The 24,602-nt window shown below is 46.5% G+C and overlaps 1 protein-coding gene across 1 annotated transcript in view; it reads right to left on the reverse strand.

Annotated features, from left to right (window-relative positions):
• Positions 1-24,270, reverse strand: part of KCTD3 (potassium channel tetramerization domain containing 3) — an 84,839-nt gene extending 60,569 nt beyond the window's left edge. Inside the window, exons 1-7 of the mRNA XM_073671943.1 lie at positions 23,933-24,270; positions 20,943-20,996; positions 20,095-20,140; positions 10,900-10,973; positions 10,399-10,457; positions 9,212-9,292; positions 6,152-6,286 (exon numbers count right to left, since the gene is read on the reverse strand). Coding sequence (XP_073528044.1) covers positions 6,152-6,286; positions 9,212-9,292; positions 10,399-10,457; positions 10,900-10,973; positions 20,095-20,140; positions 20,943-20,996; positions 23,933-24,003 — 520 coding nt within the window. The 5' untranslated portion in view covers positions 24,004-24,270. The remainder of the gene's footprint in view (positions 1-6,151; positions 6,287-9,211; positions 9,293-10,398; positions 10,458-10,899; positions 10,974-20,094; positions 20,141-20,942; positions 20,997-23,932) is intronic.
• Between the last annotated feature and the right edge of the window lie 332 nt (positions 24,271-24,602).

Below are 24,602 nucleotides of genomic sequence, written 5' to 3' on the forward strand. Positions count from 1 at the left end.
AAGTAAAGCGTCTGATGACAGAGACGGCGGCGCTGGAGGCCTGTGCTATGTATATAAATGCTTCATTGGCTCCCGCTGTACATATGCTCGGTTTATGCACCCAGCGGGGGCAGCAACACATTGCAGGCATGTTAATGATCTCTTCTGTTCATGGTAAACCCAATGATCAGGGTCTTACAGAATTGTACGGATATTCTAGACGTGCACCCCGCATCTTCAGGAAAGGCACACATACATAAAATATAACATCCACACATAGAACGTTACCCATTAATAATTCTCTTGATACCTTTTTTTCAACTGGATAGAAATTAGATTCATTATGTGCTTTCTTGAGGTACAAGGGGTTTATTCTCCCCCACCCCACCCAAGAAACTAAAATATCATCCAAATATTCCTCCAAGAAGTAATATTTCTTGAAGCAGTTTCCACTAGAAAACACCTCCATAGGCAGATAGCCTTATATAGAGTCACTGCAAAACAAATATCACGCGGTATATGATTTTCTTTTACAATGGGTCCTTATGGTGGACAGATGCATCATTAACACAGTGTGACCCTTGCCTAAGCTGGTTAGCCGGTCCCGGTGAAACCAAATTCTTAATTTTTGGCTGCAAGCACGATGCTAGCGGATAGAATATAGAATACTTCATTCCATATGACTACTAAGCATAATCAATGTATTTTTCCCTCTTATGGGAAAATGGCAAATAATAATTAAAGGGAACCTGTCAACACATGGCTAAATATGGAAGTAGTGGTAGGTCTGTGTAGGCTCTTGTTAGTCAATAAAAATATATATTTTTTGTTGTACAGATCTGATGTGCCAGTCCTGACAAATCTAGTATAGAAACCATATGCAAATTATGGTGGAAGTGCACTAGTGGCGTGTCAGTTCATTTTTACCGCTTCTTCTAAGCGCAGTGACATGCCCCCAGTGCACTTCCACTGTGATTTGCACATGGTTTCCATGATAGTTTTTTCATACTGGCCCATCAGATATCTGCAAAAACAAAAGGAAAAAAAAAGAGAATTTCCTTCATCGGCCTTCATTGGAGGGGGGACACAGGAAGACCTGAGTATACGCTGCTGCCGCAATGAAGCGAACACCAGGAATTACAAACTAAAGAAAAAAAGTCAGCTCCTCCCCGGCAGACTACACCAGCCTTACTGACAGCCAAGCTATTCAGTTAGTGAGAAAGCAGTAAGAGAAAACAGAAAAAAAAACTATGCTGTTCAAAGGGGCAACAGGCGATGCGGCTCACAAAAGGTTAACCCCAGCGGCAACAAAGGAAATGGTGGGGGCTGTATCCCCCAAGAAAGCTATGAGAAAGGAATTTTACAGTAAGTCCCAAAACTCTTCTTTTCTCGGGTGTTTCATTGGAGGACACATGAAACCATGGGAGCAGTCCTAAGTGTGGAATATATAAGAAGGTGTAAAGCAAATCCCTCAGGTGGTAACCCCAGTGACTGACGCTTGCAGCACCTTCCTGCCCAGTCTTGCATCCGTCCCGGAGAAATAGCGAGTAAAATTTTGTGAACGTGTGGACAGAAGTCCAAGTAGCAACGTTACATAGCTGCAGAACAGAAGGCTGATGTCGAATGGCCTAGGAAGCCTCCAATGCCCGGGTGGAGTGAGCCTTAAACCCCAGCAGGGGCGCTTTAGTCTTGGCTTTATAAGTTTCCAGAATGTCAGAACGAAATAAGCGTGTAATGGTCGAGGTCCTTCTGGAAGGACAGAGTCTGAATGAAGCCGTGATAAGTAGTGATGTAAAACTCTGACCAAGTGTAAATTGTGTAAGGATCACTCTGCTGGATGGGAGGGAGAAGGACAGTGTGAAAGTACAACAATTGTTTCATTAAGCTGGAAAGAACAAACTACCTAAGGAAAGAGGGTAAAAACTACCTTGTCTAGGTGAAGGGCAAGGAACGGAAAGCAGCAGAAGCTCGAGTTCAGATACACTGATGGAAGTGATAGCAATCAGGAACACCAGAGTGGAGAAATGCTGTAGATTGTGCTCCATTTGGACCACTGTAAGATGTTAAGTACTAGATTAAGGTCCTGCTGGGGGAAGGGGGGAGTCGCGAGATCTGAACACAAACCTACGAAAGTTGCGGTTGTGTCTGGATGCCAACAAATTGACATTTGGAGTGCCCCACCATAGTCAGATCTGGTTGAAGATGATAGGATGCAGGGACCATTCTCCCGCAGTTAGTCCCTCGTGACTTTTAATATCTACACCCCAGTTGTCCACTCCCAGCATGTGGACCACTGACATTGCCAGAATTCTTCGTTCCGCCCATTCAAGCATCTGTGAGATCTCTGCCATGGCTAGATCATTCAGATTCAGAGTCCCTCCTTGAGGGTTAATGTAAGCCATGGCAGTGGTTTTGTTGGACTGAATTCGGATTGAAAGACGCAACAGCTGGTCCTACCAATCTAGAAGGTACAGTTAAATTGCTCTGCGTTCCAGGGTATTTATGGGAAGTAGGGCTTTGTGGCTCTTCCACCGACCCTAGACCATAAACTTCCGGAAGACTGCTCATCAACCAAGACTGGGGTCCGTCGTCCCAATCTACCAATGAATCGGAAGAAAGGAATGACAGACAAATGAGGGGACAGTCCCGCCACTAGATCAGGGACTGCCTGATGTGGTGGGAAAGAAGGAAAAAAGAACAGTGCGGTCTAGGGAGAAATCTTGTTCCAACGGGAGAGCAAGGCCAGCTGTAGAGGCCTGGTGTGGAACTGAGCAAATGGGATCGCCTAGATGGCAGCCACCATCTAGCTTACAACGCATAGAAGAAGCAGTGGGGAAAAGGTGAAGGACGGCTCAGAAATTGGATGCCGATCTAGTGTCAACAATTAGTCCTATGGAAGAAAAGCTTTAGCTTGAACGGTGTTAAACCCCATCTCCAGGAAGACAAGGCTCTGATCCGGAGTCAGAAACTACTTTAATTGGTTGACAATCCACCCTATGCGAGAAAGTGTGTCCAGTTTGATCTGCAGCCTTTCGAGGTTCTCAGAGTATGACAGAGTTCTGATCACTATCCATCCATATGCAAAAAGGGCCATGAAGATGGCCATTACCTTTATGAACACACTGGGGGCAGGGAGAGCCATGATGTGGAAGTGGGAGTGACTGACAAAATAGCGGAGGAACTTCTAGTGCGCTGGAAAAATGTGGACGTGGAGATTGGCATCCTGAATGTCCACTGAGGAAAAAAAAATCCCAGGCTTCATGGAGGCAAAAGAAGAGATTGAAGGAAACTTTTCATGCAGCGTAGCCGCTTGTTCGGCAGTTTTAGGTCCAGAATGGGGTGAACCAAGCCATCCTTTCTGGGGGGAAGGCAAAAAAGTTTGCCTAAAACTCTTTGAAGCATTCTTGAGAGGGAACCAGAACAATAATGCCTGAATGGAGAAGGGAGTGGCCCAAAAAAAATGGAATACAAGGAAAGCATCCATGAGCTATGGAATAGTAAAAAAAAAAAAAAAAAAAAAGATATTGCAAAAGATCTTGTATCCGGACACAATTTTTGTCACCCAAGCATTGTTGACTACAGGAAGCAACGTGTCCCAGAATGGGAGGAGACGGACGCGCACCCGAACAGGTTTCCCGAACGGGGGCACCCGATCATGCGGAGGAAAAACTTGCTGCTTCTGGTCCATGAGGACTTGACACACTGGTTGCGTGGAAGCCAGGAAGGAGTTGGTTTGAAGGATGGTCTCTTGTTTTCTTGAGGGGCAGTAAGCTTCTCTTGGTGGCTAGATGAGGACTCATGAAAGAAGCAAAACTGATGCGGCAACCGGTGGGCCAAGGATCTTGTAGATCTTGTCTGTGGGAGCAGGGTGCTCTTACCACCTGTGGTGTCTGAAAGGATCTTGTTAAACTTTTCCTCGAACAGGCAAGAGCCCAGTAAGGGAAGGCTTTTATGGGATCGTTTGGTTGGAAGATCCACATTCTATGACTTGAGCCAAAGGATTTGATGGATCACTACAATGTTTGAAGCTTGAGAAGGACAGCTGACCACTTCAAGAGAGGAAGAGCAAAGATAATAACCCGCATGGGCAAGCTGATCTACGGGATCTGCCAACTCGGACGCTGGCGCCCTGGATAGCATGCCATTGGCGCAGGTTTTTTGCCCAAGCAGTCACTGCCTTGGCAACCCAGATAGCAGCCAAAGCTAGACACAAGGCCGAGACCCTAGCTTCAAATGCGGATTTGGCCATGGATTCCACTCGTCTATCTGTGGGGTCTTTTTGAGAAGTTGCGTCAGAGAGTGGTAGTATCTTAGTCCTTAACCTAGATACCGGAGGGACCACCTAGGGAAAGGAGACCAGGTGTTGACAATATCAACTGGAAAAGAATACAAAACCTCCATGTGTTTCTATCAATGGAAACATTTCTCAGGTTGTGCTCACTCCTTGTCTAGTACCTCGCTGAATTCAGAGTGGTTAGAAAAACATTTGGCCCCACGTCTGACCCTCCTGAAGAACACAGGGTGTGAGGGATTCGCTGCCTTAATGTTGAGGGATTGGTTCACAGAACAGACAAGACTGTCAACCATGTTCCTGAATATGAGCGCCTGATCAAAAGCCAAATCTGAGTCTGATTTGGAATTGTGGTCCAATACCGGAGGTGACTGAACCTCTGGGGAGGAGGTGATGGTGAGTGCAGCTTATTAGTCATGGAGAGAGGAGACCGGGATGATGAGCTCACTCTAGACCGCTTGGATCTGCCATGCTGGTGTGGAGTAGCTGGTGGGTCTGACTAACTCTGGGTAGCTGTTGTGGTACCTGGTGTGGTAGAAGACATGGGTAGTGACCAAGGTATGGGACAGGAAACCAAGGGCAAAAACCATCCACTCCAGTATGCCAGGGTCATGCCATCCAAATGAAAGAGGATACAGCCTGACCCCTGGAAGACTATACTCTCCATCATTTTTGTTGGGACCACAGAGAGGCCAATCCCCTCTGTTCTTCTACTTAAAGGAGAAATAAAAAAAAAATTGTAAAAAATAAAACACCAAATGCAAAAATCAGTCTGGGACTCCAGACCCGTGTTTGCCTCCTACGTGACACTAAGCTAAGCCAAGTACCTTATAGCCATTGGTGGGTGTAGCCTGCTGAGAAGCCGAATTTTTTAGTTAGGTTGCAATTCTTAATGTGAACCTCATGGTGGCAGCAGCATACATCCAAGGTTTCCGGTGTTCTCCAATTAAGGCTACGAGAAATGCCTACACAGACACACCACTACTTCCATACATAAAAACAGCTGACTGGTTCCCTTTAATACTGTAAGACAGAGGCTCTTAACCAAAACAGTACATCAGATGATAACTGCCTTGTAAAAGCTGGGTCTATACAAACATTTCAAACAAGTTATGTGCAATCCCCAATTAGGATCACAATCCTCAATTGTTTGCAATCCCCCCATTAGGTTAGTTTCACTTTTTGCCTTTTTTCTGCCTCCATCAGGGGTTTCCACATAAAGACTACAAAAGCGTAGCCTACTGAGCTATCGTGTTCTGCAAAAAAAGACATACACCACTGCAAAACAAGTCAAATGGAAGTCCAAAATGGCAAACTCCATTATATGAATCCCATTTTCCTTGGCACAGAACGTAATGTGAAACTAGACAAATTCACAAGACATAACCCTCACGTGTTGCAAGTGATTTGTGGTCGCACGCGACTTACAATGAGGCAATCAATCTGCAGCCAAAATTCCAGCTAGTTAGAATTTTGCATGACAGTCACACTGTGGTCACGTGGAGTCTCGTGTATCAATGCAACCACATATGACAATTATTACTTGTCATGTTTTAATGCGGCCTTGCAATTATAATGCTGCATGACCAATGTGCCCATGTGGCCCTAGTCTAAAACGAGAGCTACACAAGGTGTGCGAGGAGCAGAAGACACTGTGTTTTGCATAATTCAATGCTACAAAATTCTAAGTTGCCTTACAGTAAATTTGCAATAACAATAAAAAAGCAGAGTGCTGTGATGCCATACTATTACTATGAGGTACAACAGCTGCATTATAGCCGTGTGATGATATCATGATGCTTTGGATGGCTGTATCTCTCCACTTGAATTCTGCACAGCTTGGGACCGGCCTAAAGAAAGAAGAAAATGACAAATCCTCACCAAGTTTTACCATTCCTTCTACTCCGGAGAGCGTGGGCTGTGCAGCGTTCCCTTGGATCGATACCTCACATGGTCTGGTCACCTTACTCTCCGCAGAGGACGAGGCTTCACAAGTCAGTTTCCTGCTGGGAACAGCTGGAGACACACAAGCACAATATAACATTAGGATATCGTCCTGACCATAAAGCCTCTCTACAGGTATAATCACCTTTTTGGCACAAAATTCCAAATTCTGCTATTAATGTGGTTATCCTATAAATCATTTCCATAGCAAAAGTCCTGAATGGCCTCCAATTGCTGTCCTACAGGGTTTCTCTGCAGGTAACAATCACTTCTTAGTTCCCCTGAAGAAGAAGACGGAGCACATGTGTCCACCAGCACTCAGCTCATTAGGTGAGATGGAGACATGGTGATTGCACAGTCTTCTTTTAAATTAGCTATTATTGCTGGCACATTTTCTCAGCTCTATTTAATCTTGTCTCTTTCCCTGAAGAAGCCTGGGCGAAACGTGAAGAGGACACAGCATTGCTGAATTACATGGACGTCTTACGTCTGTTTCTACCATCTGGATAAAAAATAAGTCCTAAAAACATTTGGAGGCCGATTCATCAAACCTTTTACACCAGATAACTGGCGTAAAAGCTTTGTAAAGTTTCTAAATTTTTGCGCAATAGGGAATTGCACTTATGGTGGGGTTTTTTTTCGTCACTTTGACTCAGATTCGCTGAAATGAGAGAAGCTGGGGCACAACGGGACATGGCCACGTCCACTCAAATTCATCAAAAAATGCCGCCTTGTACGCCAGAAATGCTGCTCCAGTCCCTGATGAGGTGCCATATTCATTAAGGGTCGTGCGCCTTTTAATAAATTCAGCGTCTTCTATTTCAGGAAGACTGACGATTGTGCGCTACGCCAGTCTTGATTATTCAGCCCCTCGGTCTTTTGACTTATGCCCATAAAGGCTCGTCTTGGTGGATTATTAGACTCCCTCCATATAGTCGAATACTTGCGTGACTTTTTTCACGATCGAGTTTCTTTCCTGAATGGCCATACTGAATGACTTCAGATCCTTAAAATCAATCATTGCTCTTATTTTTGGACTTTTTTTTGTGTATCTGGGTGTTATGACTTCGCTCACCATTTATGACTTGTACAAAAAAATATATAATAAATGGTGGGACAACCCCTATAACACCTTAGGGACCACTGCCAGCTCCGATCGCACAAGTTTAACCTCAAATACAGATGTCAAATACGATAGCGGCATTTAAAAGTCTTCAAGATGGCGGCCATCATCCCGCGTGATATAGTCACAGGATGCCAATCGGTTCCCATGGCAGCTGAGGGTCTTCCAAAGACCATCCCCCCAAGTATGTCTGTAAGATGTCTAGGAAGAATGTGGCCGAGCTTCAAAGGAGATTATCTATTTCATAATACACTACAATAATAGTGTACTGCATAGGCGATCAAGCGAGCACAGGTTCAAATCCCTTAAAAATGTTTTAAAAAAGTCTAAAAAAAAAAAACCACAATTCCAAAATGTATATAACACACCCCTTTCCCTGAACATAAATAGCAAAAAAATAAAATAGGGGAAAAAAAAAAAAAAAAAACTCTCCTTTGGAGATTTGAGGATATGGACACATTCAGATGCAGATATTCAAATTGAAAAAAATAAATAAATGTGTATTTTGGGCTAAAAATAATTTTCTGAAACATTTTTCACTGTTTGGCTTTTGCAGTTTCTTTATTTCCCTGCACATTGTTGGTTGCAGAATGAGCTAACAGAGCATCTGCCAGCGAGCTTATTCTGACATCTGTCTTTAACGGATTGTATGGGCAAAAAGAAACATTTCCCAGTGGCTTGTAGCTGTAAAAAAAAAGAAGAAAAAAAAAAAGCCAAGAGATACTGAGTTACCGCCACCCACCTGGATCCAGCGCAGGAAGCTCTGGGATCTTCACTGACACAGGAAGAGTAGATGTCCCCATTCCTCTTCCAACAGGATCAATGCGATCTGTGATTGGCTGCAGTGGTCAGGTGATTTGAGCAGCATTTCAGATGTGTTTGCTGATTATGAGCTGCTCAAGTTACCTGACCGCTGCAGCCAAACATCAGTCCTGCTGTTGGTGGAAAGGTGACGTCTCTTCTTCCTGTGCCAGCACAGAGCCAGGAGTATCAGTTTATTTTTCTACAGCTCCAAAAGCCAGTGGAAATTTTCTTTTCTGCCCAAATAACCCCATTAAATCAGGAGGAGCCCAAAACTTTTTTTTGGCCCCCTATAGCTTTTACTTTTCTCTTGATGGCACTGTGAGGACTTGATCTTTACATGGTGAGCTGACGTTTTTTAATGATACATTTTTGGGTATAAACAATGTTGTGATCACTTTTTATTGCATTTTCGGAGAAGGTGCAATTTGGCGTTTTGATTTTCTTAACTAATAATAGTTAGCTAATTATATGTTTTCATAGACTGGACTTTTACGGACGCGGCGATACCGAGTATGTCTATTATATTATAATTTTTGTTTTTATTTTCAGATTGGGAAAAAGGGGAGAGATTGAAACTTGTATTACTATTTTTCTTCATAATTTTTAAACTTGTTTTTTTAACTACTTTTCACTTTACTTTTTAGTTGCCCAATGGACTTTAACCTGTGATAAGTTATACTATATACTCCAATATTATACAACTGCTCTTAGTACATGGCATGAGCAGGAACATTAATCCCTTGTGGAAATGTCCTGTATGTGTGCAGTGTATCACTTGTCGGGTGCGGGTGTATGGAGACTGCTCAGGAGCTGCATTATACAGCTGGCACCTGAGCTAACAGCAGCGGTCAGAGATAGCTCCGATTGCTGCTGTCAATCTCGGAGTGCCGAGAACCCCGTGGGGCGTCCGTTTAAGTGCCCATCGCACCTACTGTAACACCCCTTTCAGGTCTACTTTTATAAGTGTATGTGACCCGATATGCAGCCCCTAAATGAAAGGCCAATGGGGCAATCAGTCAACAGGTAATTCAGGGATGCCTTCGAGATCCATATTGCAGACATATAGTTACCTGGAGGCGGTAAATAGCCATGAAACAGAACACTGCCACACGAGGAGCGCTCCAGCTCTTCACATAACAGCAATCTTCTTACTATCAAATAAAGGAAATGAAATAGTCACAGACAACTCGATAGACCATAATACAGAAGTCACTCCTCACGTCACAGTTCCCTCCATCCAACCTGCTTTATATACATGGATTAAAAACACAGGTCTAAGGATATTAAAATACTACTGACAGGTGAAGTGAAAAACATTAATTATCTGGAGATAATGGCACCTGTCAGGAATGGGATATATCAGGCATGGAGGGAACAGTCATCGCTGCAAGTTGATGTGTGGGAAGAAAGCAAAATGGGCCTTGTGGGGTGGGAACTTCCCTGCACATGGCACACTTTTAGAGGAGGATGGAGAGGTTTCTCAGCATGCGGCGCGCCTTTATCGGGGCAGGTTTCTCAGCATGCGGCACGCCTTTTTCGGGGCAGGTTTCTCAGCATGCGGCGCGCCTTTGTCGGGGCAGGTTTCTCAGCATGCGGCGCGCCTTTGTCGGGGCAGGTTTCTCAGCATGCGGCGCACCTTTGTCGGGACAGGTTTCCCAGCACGCGGCACGCCTTTGTCGGGGCAGGTTTCTCAGCATGCGGCGCGCCTTTGTCGGGGCAGGTTTCTCAGCATGCGGCGTGCCTTTGTCGGGACAGGTTTCCCAGCACGTAGCGCGCCTTTTTCAGGGCAGGTTTCCCAGCACTTGTTGTGAAGAGCTCCCGTCTCAGTCGTGAAAAGTTACGGGAGTTGACCAGGCTTGCGGTACAAGTCTGCAAACACTCACTGTGACTGCAGACTTGTGAATCCTCACAGTGCGTGTTGTCAGGATCCTTTCGTGCCGGCACTGGAAGCAGGCGGCCTTGTGACAAGTATTTGATTTGCATACTCTCAGTCACATTCAAACTAGACGTGTCCCGCCTCGCTTAATACACTTGTATTGAGCAAGAACTCGCACGTCTAGTCGGCATTTGACTGCATGTATGCAAATCACAAATGCGGTCATGTACCCGTCCGCTCCCGGCGAATTCTTTCGGTGCGCACTGTGAGGATTCACAAGTCTGCAGTCTCAGAGTGACTGCAGACTTGTAGCCCAAGCCTGGACAACCCTTTAAGATGGGAATAAAGGCTCATCTATAAGTGCAACATTAATGAAATTACCCAGTGGAGTGATTCCATAGAATTCAGCTTCGTGTCGGAGAACATTCAGGCTGACACCTCTGAAAACGAGAGAATATAAGTAAAGGTTAGGACATTACTAGAAAGCTTAGAACAATGGGTTACTGCTGAGCACGTTGTGAGGAGGATCCCATGCACCGGGCTCTGATTTTGCTGTAAATAAAACAGCCATGTTGCAGACAACTCTAAGTTGCAAGTGAGTTGCCTACGACTTCTGACCTAAAATCAAACACAGTCGCCAAGCGACACCGGAGATCATTAGATGCAATGTTACACACACCGCCCTATAATCAACTGGACAAAACCCATAGCAGAAAACAACCGCCCGAATATTACCGGCCTGATAATAGCAATCTTCTTCCACTTATTAAACCCTTTATGTGTGTAAAACCCCATTTTGCTGTAACCCGAGGTGACAAAAAAAAACTGATAACGATGCCCATGTATTGTAGACGGTGTCGGTTCGGACACATCGGGACTCACCTTAGGTCCAGTTCTTTTGTGCGGAGGAAATTCAAGATGGGAGCAAATGCGGTGGGATCGCGATCAATAAAGATCTATAAAGAAGATAAACTGACTGGTTAGAAGATTCTAAATAACGAGACTTTACTATTCCTGCAATGTCCGATAAACCTGACCTTACATGTTAAAATGAACACTAAAGTTAGAAGACCAAACACGGTCATAAAAAAAAGTTTACAACCGGAGGAAGTTTACAGCACATGGGCATTTGTCTTATAACGCCATTGAGGTGCGACGTGGTCCCAGAGCAGTAAAATAATATGCACCCAAAAATATTTTGGGGATGGTAAACCCACTTAAAGGGGATGTTTTGGTAAAAGGTGCTCGTTACCTGGGAGTTGGATTCTATTAAAATAAAGATAAAAATCGTACTAATCTGTTGTCACCCAACTCTATCCACATGCAGCACCCCTTGTCGGCAGGTTTTTTCCCCGTACGCGGCACCCCTTGTCACGGTGGGTTTCCCCGCACATGGCACATGTTGTGGGGAGCTCCCATCTCAGTTGTGAAAAGTTACAGGAGTTGTCCAGGCCTGCGGTACAAGTCTGCAGTCACTCAATGTGACTGTAGACTTGAGAATCCTCACAAGTCAGGATCCTCCGGTGCCATCACCGAGAGTTAGCAGGCGTCTGACTACAAGTGTGTGATTTGCATAATCCCAGTCACATTCAAACTAGACGTGTCCAGTCTCGCTGAATACACTTGTATTGAGCGAAAACGTGCACGTCTAGTCGGCATGTATGCAAATCACATAATTTCAGTCACACGCCCGTCCGCTCCCAGAGAATTTTTACAACACGCACGGTGAAGGTTCACAAGTCTGCAGTCTCATAGAGCTCGCCCAGGATGGGTGATAACTTGTCAGTGGGGACCCAATCACCCATCGCCAGGACAGGGCACTGTTATCCGCGGCGGCTTGCACGCTAAGGCTGCTGAGTGCGGCACTCAGCTTTTTTCCGGCAACGACATAGAGAATTAATGGAGCAGCAGTCAGGTGTCCTCCATTTAGTAATGGGGTTAAAATAAACGGGGTTATCACCCATCCTGGGCGAGATCTGCAGACTTGTGAACCTTCACAGTGCATGTTGTAAAAATTCTCTGGGATCGGATGGGCATGTGACTGAAATTATGTGATTTGCATATATGTATGTATGTATGTATGTATGTATGTATGTATGTATATATATATACATATATATATATATATATATATATATATACATATATATATACACATACAGTACAGACCAAAAGTTTGGACACACCTTCTCATTTAAAGATTTTTCTGTATTTTCATGACTATGAAAATTGTACATTCACACTCAAGGCATCAAAACTATGAATTAACACATGTGGAATTATATACTTAACAAAAAAGTGTAAAACAATTGAAAATATGTCTTATATTCTAGGTTCTTCAAAGTAGCCACCTTTTGCTTTGATGACTGCTTTGCACACTCTTGGCATTCTCTTGATGAGCTTCAAGGATTACCATAATTTTTTATATTTGCCAAATGCCAGAATAATGAGAGAGAGAGAGAGAATGTTTTAAGGCATTTTTATTACTTACTGCAAAGTCAAAAGTTTACATACATTTCATTAGTATTTGGTACCATTGCCCTTACACTGAATGACTTGGGTCAAACGTTTGGGATATCCTTCCACAAGCTTCTCACAATAGTTGGTTGGAATTTGGGCCCGTTCCTTCTGACAGAACTGGTGTAACTGATCCAGGTTTGTAGGTCGTCTTGCTCGCACCTGACTTTTCAGCTTTGCCCATAAATTTTCAATAGGGTTGAGATCAGGGCTTTGTGATGGTCGCTCCAAAACATTGACTTTGTTATCCTTGCCACTTTGTTACTATTTTGGCAGTATGCTTCGGGTCATTGTCCATTTGGAAGACCCATTTCCGCCCAAGCTTTAACTTCCTGGCTGATGTTTTAAGATGCTGCTTCAGTTTTACCACATAATCTTCTTTTCTCATGATGCAGCAAAACAACCCCACAACATGATGCTGCCACCCCCGTGTTTCTCAGTTGGGATGGTGTTCTTAGGCTTCCAAGCTTCTCCCTTTTTCCTCCAAACGCAACGATGGTCTTTATGCCCAAAGAGTTCAATTTTAGTTTTATCCGATCACAGGACATGTCTCCAAAAATTAAGGTCTTTGTTCCTGTGTGCATTTGCAAACATTAATCTGGCTTTTTATGTTTCTTTTGGAGTAATGGCTTCTTCCTGGCAGAGTGGCCCTTCAGCCCATGTTGATACAGTACTCGTTTCACTGCTGATATTGACACAATCTTACCAGCTTCCGCCATCATCTTCACAAGGTCTTTCGCTTTTGTCCTTGGGTTGATATGCACATGTCGTAGCAAAGCACGTTCATCTCTGGGACACAAAACCAGTCTCTTTCCTGACCAGTATGATGGATGGACATTCCCATCTTGCTTGTACTTGCGTATAATTGTTTGTACAGATGAACGAGGAACCTTCAGGTATCTTGAAATTGTACCCAAGGATGAGCCAGACTTGTGCAAGTCCACAATTCTCTTCCTGATATCTTGGCTGATTTCTTTAGACTTTCCCATGATGCTACACAAGGAAGCAGTGTGTTTCAGGTGTGCATTAAAATACATCCACAGGTGTGTCTCTAATTAACGCAGTTGTTGCCAAAAAAACAGAAGCTTCAAAACACATGACATCATCATATGGGCTGTCCAGAATTGTATAAAGGCATAGTAATCTTAGTGTATGTAAACTTTTGACTTTGCAGTAAAGAGGGATTTTTGGGTACTCACCGTAAAATCTCTTTCTTGAAGCCTTCATTGGGGGACACAGGACCATGGTGTATGCTGCTGTCGCTAGGAGGTTGACACTATGCAAAAAAAGGAAAATAGCTCCTCCTCCGCAGTATACACCCACCTACAGGCACCAAGCTCACCAGTTAGTGGCTAGAGCAGTAGGAGAAGCACAATAAAAAAACAACTATGTAATGCCCAACGGGGCACAACCATGAAAAACTAAATGAGATGCCCAAAAGGGCCAACAGGACATAAGTCCAAACACAGGGAGGGTGCTGTGTCCCCCAATGAAGGCTCCAAGAAAGAGATTTTACGGTGGGTACCCAAAAATCCCTCTTTCTTTATCGCTTCATTGGGGGGACACAGGACCATGGGACGTCCCAAAGCAGTCCCTTGGGTGGGAGAACAGAAGATAGTCACAGAGTAGGTCAGACTTCGGCAATTGCGGCCTGCAGGACCTTCCGTCCAAGACTTGCATCAGTCGAAGAATAAGTGTGGACCTTGTAAAACCTTGAAAAGGTGTGAAGAGAAGACCACGTTGCGGCTTTGCAGATTTGAGAGGCCGAAGCCTGATGGCGAACCACCCAAGAGGCCCCCACCGCCCTGGTGGAGAGAGCCCTTACTCCAGGAGGGGGAGGTTTGCCCGAGATGCGATGTGCCTCCAAGATGGTCGAACGTATCCAACGGGAGATGGTTGACTTGGAAGCAGGGAGACCCTTGCGATGCCCCTCAGGGATGACAAAAAGGGCATCCGAGCGCAGAAGGGAGGCCGTTCTGGAAAGGTACACACGTAGAGCTCTGACCAGGTCCAGTTTGTGCAGAGACTTCTCCCGTGGATGCACTGGAGCAGGGCAAAAGGAAGGCAAAACGATGTCCTCATTAATGTGAAAAGCGGAAACCACCTTTGGCCAAAAAAGAAGGCACCGGCCTGAGCACTACCTTGTCTTGATGGAATACCAGAAAAGGCGACCGACAAGAGAGGGCTGCAAGTTCTGCGACCCTTCTAATAGAGGTAACAGCCACCAGAAAAGCCACCTTCCAGGAAAGGAGAGAGGCTGGAATGTCCTGAATGGGTTCAAACGGGGGCTGTTGTAGGATGCTTAGGACCATATTGAGGTCCCATGGTTCCACTGGAGGGCGATAGGGGGGCGCCAGGTGGGCCACCCCTTGTAGAAAGGTCCTGACCTGAGGACGGCTAGCTAAGCTACGTTGAAATAGAATGGACAAGGCCGAAACTTGGCCCTTGAGAGTGCTGAGAGATAGTCCCGCCTCTAGGCCAGACTGAAGAAAAGCCAAAATGACTGGCAAAGAAAAGGACATAGGAGTCAGTTGATCTTGTTCGCAGTGACAAAAAAAGGCTCTCCAAGTTCTGTGGTATATGCGCGAGGTAGCGGGTTTTCTGGCGTTAATTAGGGTCTGAATGACATTGTCAGTAAAGCCTGCCGTCTTCAACACCGCGGCCTCAAAGGCCATACCATTAAATTCAGAGAACGAGAACTCTGATGAAGAATAGGACCCTGAGAGAGGAGGTCCGGATGGTCTGGTAGCCTCCAGGGGGAGTCGACAAGCAGATTTACCAGATCTGCGTACCAGACGCGTCTGGGCCAATCTGGGGCTACAAGGAGAACTCCCTCTGTCTTGACCTTTTTGATGACTCGAGGGATCAAAGGTAGAGGTGGAAAAAGATAGGGCAGTTGGAACTGTGACCATGATATGACTAGCGCGTCCTGAGCGATTGCTAGTGGATCGCGGGACCGAGCTACAAAGGACGGGAGCTTGTGGTTTAACCGGGACGCCATGAGGTCGAAGTCCGGCGTGCCCCACTGCAAGCAGATTTGGTGAAACACCTCGGGATGGAGAGACCGTTCTCCTGAGGCGAGGCCCTGCCGACTGAGGAAGTCGGCTGCCCAATTGTCGACCCCTGGAATGTGGACTGCTGAGATTGCCGGGACCGTTTTCTCGGCCCAAAGTAGCACTCTTGCCACCTCTTTTAAAACGGACTTGCTGCGTGTTCCTCCCTGATGGTTTATGTATGCCACGGCCGTGGCATTGTCCGATTGTACCCGGACTGGGGACCCTGCCAGGATCTTCTGCCAGTGACGCAACGCCAGGTAAATCGCCCTTATCTCCAGAATGTTGATGGGAAGGGAGACTTCGTGGGGACTCCACCGGCCCTGGACCGTGGGTTGTAGGAAAACTGCCCCCCAACCGATGAGGCTGGCATCTGTCGCGATCACCTGCCAGCGAAGCGGAAGGAATGATCTCCCGAGTCTGAAGGAAGAAGGGCGGGACCACCAGGTTAGCGACCGTCTTACTTGAGGAGGTAACTTGATGCATCGATCTAGAGATGACGGATTCTTGTCCCAAGCTGAGAGAAAGGCTAGTTGAAGGGACCGGGTATGGAACTGGGCAAACGGAACTGCCTCCATGGCCGCTACCATCTTTCCCAGGACACTCATGCATAGGCAAAGGGAGTGTGGACCTGGGTCGGAGATGATGTGGATTGCTTGTCGTAGGGAGTTTATCTTTTTCCTCGGAAGGAGGACCCGGGCACGGGTCGTGTCGAACTGCATCCCTAGGAAGGTTAGGCGTTGGCATGGGACCAGGGAGGATTTGTCTGTGTTGATCAGCCAGCCTAACCGGGAGAGAGTGTTCAAGGTGATCTGTAGGCTGTGGAGACAGTCCTTGAACGTGGGGCCTTTGATTAACAGGTCGTCGAGGCAGGGGATGATTACAATTCCCCTTGTTCGAAGAATGGCCATAACTGTCGCCATCACCTTCGTGAAAACCCTCGGGGCTGTGGCGAGGCCGAAGGGGAGGGCAGTGAACTGGTAATGCGCGTTCTTGAAGGAAAAGATAGGAACTACCGACCTGAGGGACTCCATCCTGAACTGTCGGATGCGTACATGTCGGTTTAGCTGTTTGAGGTCCAGAATCGGATGTAGTGAGCCGTCCTTTTTTGGGACAACGAAGAGATTTGAGTAAAAAACGGAAAACCTTTCCTGAACGGGAACCGGGACTATGACTCCTGAGCGCAGAAGAGAGGTGATGGCTTGGAGGAAACCGGGAAGCAGAGATGGTTGTGGGGGGCGGGACCTGAGAAAGCGTGATCGTGGGCTGGAATCGAACTCGATTTTGTAGCCGGAAGTCACAATTTCTTTTACCCAGGCATCTTCTATTGCCAGGAGCCAAGAATCTGTGATAAGAAGGAGACGGCCATCCACCCTGGGAGAAGTCCCAGGTGGGAGTGACCCGTCATGTTGAGGAAAACCTGTTGGATCGTGATCCAGAGGACTTCGAGGAGCGACTCTTTGGGCGCAAGTTAGGCGTGGGCCTAAAGGAAGGTCTACGACTGTCCCGCTGTGCTGGAGAACGGTCCTGTTGAGAGGAGGGGTTCGTTTGAGCGAACTGACGAAAGGAGCGGAATTGAAGGGGGCGTCGCCTAGGAAAAGGGCGTTTGGGTCTGGGCTGGGGGAGAGAGGTGCTCTTACCCCCAGTAGCATCGGAGATGATCTGATCTAGCTTGGAACCAAACAGCCTGGAACCTTGAAAAGGAAGATTAGTTAGAGATCTTTTGGAAGCCGGGTCGGCGTTCCAGGCTTTAAGCTAAAGAACTCTACGTAAGGCAATCAGATTACTGGAAACCCGGGCTGAGCATGCAGCGGAGTCGAGGGACGCCATAATTAGATATTTTCTGGCATGGCCGATCTAGTCAGCTAAGTCGGCCAGATCGTCCGGGGAGGCGCCTGCTAGGATGCCCTGTTTCAGCTGTTTGGCCCAGGCGGACACCGCTTTTGATACCCAGGTTGAGGCGAAGGAAGGGCAGAGGGAGGTGCCCGCAGCCTCAAAGGCTGACTTGGTGAGGGCCTCAACCTGTCTATCCGTGGTATCCTTAAGGGAGGAACCATCCGGAAGAGACAGTACCGTCTTGGCGGAAAGGCGAGAGACGGGAGGATCCACAGATGGGGACTCCGTCCATTTGCTGACAAGGTCATGGTTAAAGGGGTATAGGATGTTTAACGGCTTCTTTCCTGTAAAGCACTTTTCTGGATGCTCCCACTGCTTTTGAAAAACGCTGTCAAATTCTGCATGGTTAGAAAAAGTGCGTGCAGGAAGCTTAATCTTTTTGAAGGAAACTGAGTAGTCCTGGGAAGGGCTCTCGTCTTCTGTAACATGCAGAGTCTGATTGACAGCCGTTATAAGGCTGTCTATCATGTCCTGGAATACTGGTCTGTGTCAGAACCAGAGTCTGAATCTGAAGCAGAGTTCGATCCCGGGGCGACCTCCGGGGAAGAGGTGTGAGACGCAGGGAGCATCTTGGAGTCTGGAGAGCTGGAGGATGAGATTGTGTGAGTCCGTTTCTGAGAACGTGCCGTCCGTCTGGCCCTGTGAGGAGGGGGCAGGGGTGTCTGCGAATCGTCTGTGGGGACGTTCGGAGCGCTGGTGGCCGTGGATAGCATAGGCAAACGTTCTGGCAAGCGTTCTAAGACCTGCACCAGAGATTGAGAAACCTTGGTGAGGTCCGAGACAGACTGTGACATAGCAACAGCCCACTCCGGAGGGGAGGGGGTTACCTCGTCCTGAGCGGCGGGGGGATCTTGGGGTGCCAGCATGGCGGGAGGTTTGCAGGTCGAGCAGAAGGCTGTAGTGAGACCCGCAGGCCACTTAGTACCGCAAAGAGTACAGGCGTAGTATGTGACGGTGTGAGAGGGACGGACTGAGGGCTCCCTGGGTTTGGGCATATGTGCCTGACCAGGGATACTGCAGAGGGGAGCTCTGTGAGCAGGGGGGGGTCGGTGTCAGGGCAGAGCCTACCCAATCCTGTAGAGAAGCGGTCCCGTGTCCCCCTGAAGGCTCCGAAGGTGAGGCTGGAGCGGGTCGATAGGTGCAGACGGAGCGGGGCGCTACGTGCGGCAGAGAGATGGCGTCGGTGCAGAGGACGCAGAGTTGATGACGGAGCGCGACGAGGCTCCGATAGGTAGATGGGAAGGGGGGGCGGGCTTGAGAGGCCCGTCGTGATAGGTCCGCGGAAGGCACGAGGGCGTGACGGAAGCGTCACTATGCTCCTCGGCCCTGGTTGGTCAAAAAGGAGGGGGCGTATAGCCGTCGGAGCGGGACCGCCCAAAGGACACGCCCCCCCGACGGAGAAAGCGCGGCAGGGAAAGTGGCCCAGGGAAGCGCTATTAAGCGCCATGTTTGGTGAGAGGGAGGGAGGCGGGTAAAGCCGGGGGAGTGGGACCTGCAGCTAGAAGGCAGGGAAGTACCTGTCTTAGCGGGTCCGGGAACTGTCCCTTCCTTTCTCCTTCTGAGGATGGTCTCAGGATGCCTTCCTGGATAGGGGGGGATCCTGGCTTTTCCTCCTTCCCGCACTGTCCAGTTCTGGACAGTGCAGGAGACGGTGTCAACCCCAGAAAACTGGGGGAAGGTCACCCACAGGGACCACCGTCTCCCTCCCAGGCCGCTCCGAGGAGGGGGTTGGGGTGGGGAACAGGCTAGGACTGGCCACCAAGATCACCCTGAGACACCCTAAGGTGACAGGGGATAAGTCCTGCCCAGCGGGTCCGAGAGTGGGCGATGTGGGGGTAGCCACATTGCTCTCTCGGTTGCTAGTGGGTTAACAGGGGACGCAATGTGCCCTGTTAGCCTGAAGAGCTGTATCTGAAAGAGAAAAAACAAACATTAATATGGGTTGGATCTGTGAAGATCCAGGTCTACCTCCTACAGACACTAAGCTTAAACTGGTGAGCTTGGTGCCTGTAGGCGGGTGTATTTTGCGGAGGAGGAGCTATTTTCCTTTTTTTGCCTAGTGTCAACCTCCTAGTGACAGCAGCATACACCCATGGTCCTGTGTCCCCCAATGAAGCGATAAAGAAAAATGCCTTAAAACATTCTCTCTCTCTCATTATTCTGGCATTTGGCAAATATTAAAAATTATGGTAATCCTAATTGATCTAAAACTGGAAAGGTTTATTCTGAATGCATGTCAGATATTGAGAAAAACATGGATATGTGTCTTTTTATATAGAGTATGGAAACTTCTGCTTTCAACTGTATATATATTTTTTTTAAATAGGAAGGACAGTCTGAAATCCTAAAATTAGATTTTTTTCTACTAAAGCATTTTTGAAAAATTCGGAATCTGTGCTGAAAATCTGCACTGAATCCATAAACATTGAAACCGTGAGAAGGGTTGTCCTAACATAAGGGCATATCGGTAACACTGTTCATCCACTCGGGATCCCTACCATATGAATAGGTCCCATATATGCGGTCATCTGCCCCATCATCTGGACTGGTGGGGAACAGCCAGACCTACGACCTCAAGTCACATTCACAGACAATAAGAAATATAACTCACTGCTCCAGTTTCATCCCGAAGCGTTGAAATCCTTCCACTCAAGAGACTGAAAAATAAATTTCAGAACGTGAAGAATCAAGAAAGTCAGAATAAGACTAGATAGACTGAAAGCAATACTTAGAGAATAGTCCCCATGTGTCCAAGAAACATTTCAGCATTTTTTTTTTTACATTATTAAACTCTTTTAGCTCCTTTCCCCATAGGGGGCTGATATGATGGCTACTTGTCACAAGAAGTCCTCGTGTCTGTTCCGTCTAGCAGTACCTCACACTTAAATCTTGACGCATCAAACTGTTTTTGCAAGAATTCTGGAGTAAAACAGTGCAAAATGTGGCAAAAACTTTGCAACTTGCTTCTGTGTAGAACAAATTTAGAAGGGGACATGGCACCTCCTTCTCTAAAGCTAACGATACACATTAGACTTATGTCAGCTGAACCCGCCAACATCGACAGGTTCGGCCGACTGTCTAATGTGAATGGGTGCGCCGGCCGACTGATGGTCAGGAGAGATGTCGATCAGGCATGTCCAACTGCGGACTGATCACATTGTTCTCCCTGAGATAAGCCGGCGGCCGATGCGTCACGATCGGGGGAGTCAGCTGAGATGGCTGTCGGCTGAACAATCTTTCAACCGACAGCCATCTAATATGTATGGCCAGCAGCTTATGTAGCGGGACCCCAATAATCAGTAATATGCCATCCTCAGGAATACTTGCGGCGCAGGGCGACTCGACATTACAGACGTCTTTGCTGACGTTTCCAATCATTAGCAGAAAAGACAGAATCAGAACATCTCAGGTTTGATTGCAGGATTTGTTGCTGACGCTAGAAATAATGTCATCACCTACCTAGAAAAGAACGAGTCCGGGATCCACATTAGTGTTTGCCTCGATGTGCTGAACCTGAAGAAAAGCAAATAAAGAAAAGTATATGTCATTATATTACAGCTGCCCAGTATTGTGTGAGTAGTTTGCAGGCTTGCGATCCCGTACCAACTAGACTTTATCAAAGAAGCTGAACGAGTCTAGTTGGCATGTGACCATCTCAAGACCGCCGGCTCGTACTGGGAATACTGGGGGGATTCGTGACACCACAAATAGTCACAAAGACTGACTGCAGAATTTTATCCCAAGACTGGACAACCCCTTTAAAGATGAAAATAAAGAGCATTTCTGATTTTGAGCAAGATTCTAAAACCGCATGCGCCATGCTAATGAATGTGGGCAAAAAAGTCAACAAATACAAGACAAAAAAAAAAAAGCAAATGATGAATGGGACACAAAGCGTTTAGTTGCACAATGGCGTAAAGATGTATGCTCCAAACTGTCACATGACCACTGCTACCAATCGTTACACTCTGAGACATCACTCATCGTGGCACTGAGCTGTGACTGTCCGCCACCTAAGGGTAAGTTCAACTACGGCAGAAATTTATGCAACTTATCAGTTCAATTCATCTGAGCTTGGTCGTTTCGGTGTCACATGCATTGATTTTTTTTTTTTGCAAGACCCCCCAGATCTCTAATTAAATGGCCAGGTGGTCGGGGGACTTTCACGCGACTTCTTCACTGCAAGAGGTGACAATGACAGTGGAGCACTTTACGTCAGCGGTCAGTCATGCTGCTGCTTTACACTGAGGTGCGACCTATGCCAGCAGTCTGACCCCCGAGCAGGCCAACCTGCTGCAGATGGGAAAGAGGACCGGGGGGCTCCGTCCTGACCACCCAAAGGGCAGGTGATGGAAGGCGATGGCTGGAATATCACTTAAAAGCATCTTTCGTCCAAACATCATATGGTCACAGCACCAAAAGTGGCCACATTCACAACCACGGGGCACCTCCCAGCCAAAGGCGACCTTAAATTATCTGTCCTGTGATATACTTTTATAGGCTGGGTAGAGGTTACACCTCTGCCCCCACACCATTCCCTAAAGCCCTTAAAGGGATTGTCAACAACTTATGATTTTAATGGCCCATCCTTAGAATAGTATATTGATATCAGATTAGTGGGGGTCCGACACCTGGGACCTCCAGCAATCAGCTGCTTTTAGCTCCGACAGCGACCTGATGTAAACGATGTACGGATGTGGTACAGTGGGACGCCGTCCATTGTGTAGTGGTCGTTTCTGGGTACTGCAGCTCAGGTCATATTCAGTTCAATAGGAGTGGAGAACAAATACCAGAAAACACCAGAGATGCAAAGTTACGTGCGAAACACCACTGATCGGATATTGATGACCTATCCTAAGGCCACGTTCACACGTTCAGTATTTTACAACAGCACTTGTAAGCCAAAACCAGGAGTGGGTGAAAAATGCAGAAGTGGTGACGTGTTTCTATTATACTATTTCTATGAATGTTCCACTCCTGATTTTAGATTACAAATACTGATGTAAAATACTGATCAAATAGGCCACGTTCACACGTTCAGTAAGGATCAGCCGTCAGTATCTGAGCAATGGAAAACCCCTTTAAATCGCCATTAAGATTAATCAACTATTCCCAACACCTCCTCATTCAAGTCTCTGCCTGTCCTGCTCTATATCTGGTAATGGGGACGCCCATCCATTGCAGCAATGCGGGGTCCCATAGGTGAGACCCTCTACCCAAAATCCTCCATCACCAAACAGGTTATGAGTTTAAATAAAAGGATGGCTCCATGTGACAGCTCCTTTAACCACATGCTTTCAATCAACTCCCACTCAGTTCACGTGTTTTGCGCCAAGTCAAAAACGGTCTTTATTTTTGTCTTGCACCTTCTTAGAGCAAATGTTTCACAAAAACTTCAGGCATGCAAAAAAAACAAAAAAACACTCCAGTGGGGTAGGAGCCGGGCTTGAGTACATTTGCACAAAAAAAATGCATTTGATAAATCAGTGTAAAAAAAAAAAAATTGTAAAAGCAAAATCTGAACATTAAGCATCGGAGCAGAAAATGAAGAAGAAAAAAGCAAATCTTTTGATGAATTTGTTGCAAATCAAAAAGTCACAGGTATATTTATGTAAAAATAAAAAATACTGGCGAAAACGTAATGATGAATGGCACCCCACAACTAGAATCGGGAATGAGGTCACGTTTGTTTTTTTAAGAGTACCAGAAGGAAGAAGGAAAGATGGAAAAGAAGGAAGAAGAAAAAGATGGAAAAGAAGGAAGAAGTAAAAGATGGAAAAGAAGGAAGAAGTAAAAGATGGAAAAGAAGGAAGAAGAGAAAGATGGAAGGAAGAAGAAAAAGATGGAAGGAAGAAGAAAAAGATGGAAAAGAAGGAAGAAGAGAAAGAAGGAAGGAAGAAGAGAAAGAAGGAAGGAAGAAGAGAAAGAAGGAAGGAAGAAAAAGATGGAAAAGAAGGAAGAAGAGAAAGAAGGAAGAAGTAAAAGATGGAAAAGAAGGAAGAAGAGAAAGAAGGAAGAAGTAAAAGATGGAAAAGAAGGAAGAAGAGAAAGATGGAAAAGAAGATAGAAGAGAAAGATGGAAGGAAGAAGAAAAAGATGGAAAAGAAGGAAGAAGAAAAAGATGGAAAAGAAGATAGAAGAGAAAGATGGAAGGAAAAAGAAAAAGAAAGAAGGAAGGAAGGAAGAAAGCAGAAAAAGAGGAAATAAAAAAGGAAAAAATGGCCAGCTGAAGCGCCTCTTGTCTGGTGATGGACAGTTCTAAGACTTTGGATCAGACTTCATGGAAGAAAATAAAAGAAAATAAAACAGCCCCTTGTGCTTGGTGTTTGCTGTCAGTGAATAGACCTCGCTTGTTACATTCTATGGCGGAGATGATAGAAATACATGAATGATGCAGAATGGAGCCTGATATCCCAGGGGTTAATAATAACAATGGCCCCTGCCGGTACCTGGTGCCCCCCACGTCCAGCTGGATGATCTCCCCGGTGCCCGGGGTGAAGTTATTGCAATTCCCGGCCATGTCAGCTGCGGCCTCCAGTCTGCGCCCGATCCCCGGACTGGCGGTGCGGCCTTATCCCGGGATGTCAGCCAGGAGCGCCGCTCACTCCACCATGGAGAATCCGCTCCTGCAGGGCCGCCCGGAGCCCGACATGTCCCGGCCGTGCACAACACGGAGGAGGAGGAAGACAAGGAGCAGGAGGAGAAGCTCCGGGATGTGGAGGAGGCGGCGTCACTGCCAGGCCTCTCCCGTCATCCCTGAGCCCGGGCCGGGACTGCTGTCTCCATAGCAACCGCACACCATGATGGCGGCTGCGGCCTCTGCTCCTGACAGCAGAGGATGAGGGGAGATAGATAACCACACCACATATATATATATATACACAGAGGGTGTATATTTTTGCAATGTGCTTATATTCCCTCCATTTCTTTCATTTTTGAGGCTCAACTTTAAAATAAAAAAATGAGTGGTGTTATTTTAGTCACGTTGTACTTTTCCCCGGCTCCATTACAGTATAAATGGAAATGATTAATCGTATGGAAAAACAGCAATTCTGTTTTATTTTTGTTTTTATGTTTATACACCTTCCTGTCGCAGCCAATTTTTGTTTTTTCCGTTTT

The sequence above is a fragment of the Phyllobates terribilis genome, unplaced genomic scaffold (genome assembly GCF_046119375.1).
Source record: "Phyllobates terribilis strain yellow unplaced genomic scaffold, ASM4611937v1 Scaffold_3__8_contigs__length_932513732, whole genome shotgun sequence".
Taxonomy (NCBI): domain Eukaryota; kingdom Metazoa; phylum Chordata; class Amphibia; order Anura; family Dendrobatidae; genus Phyllobates; species Phyllobates terribilis.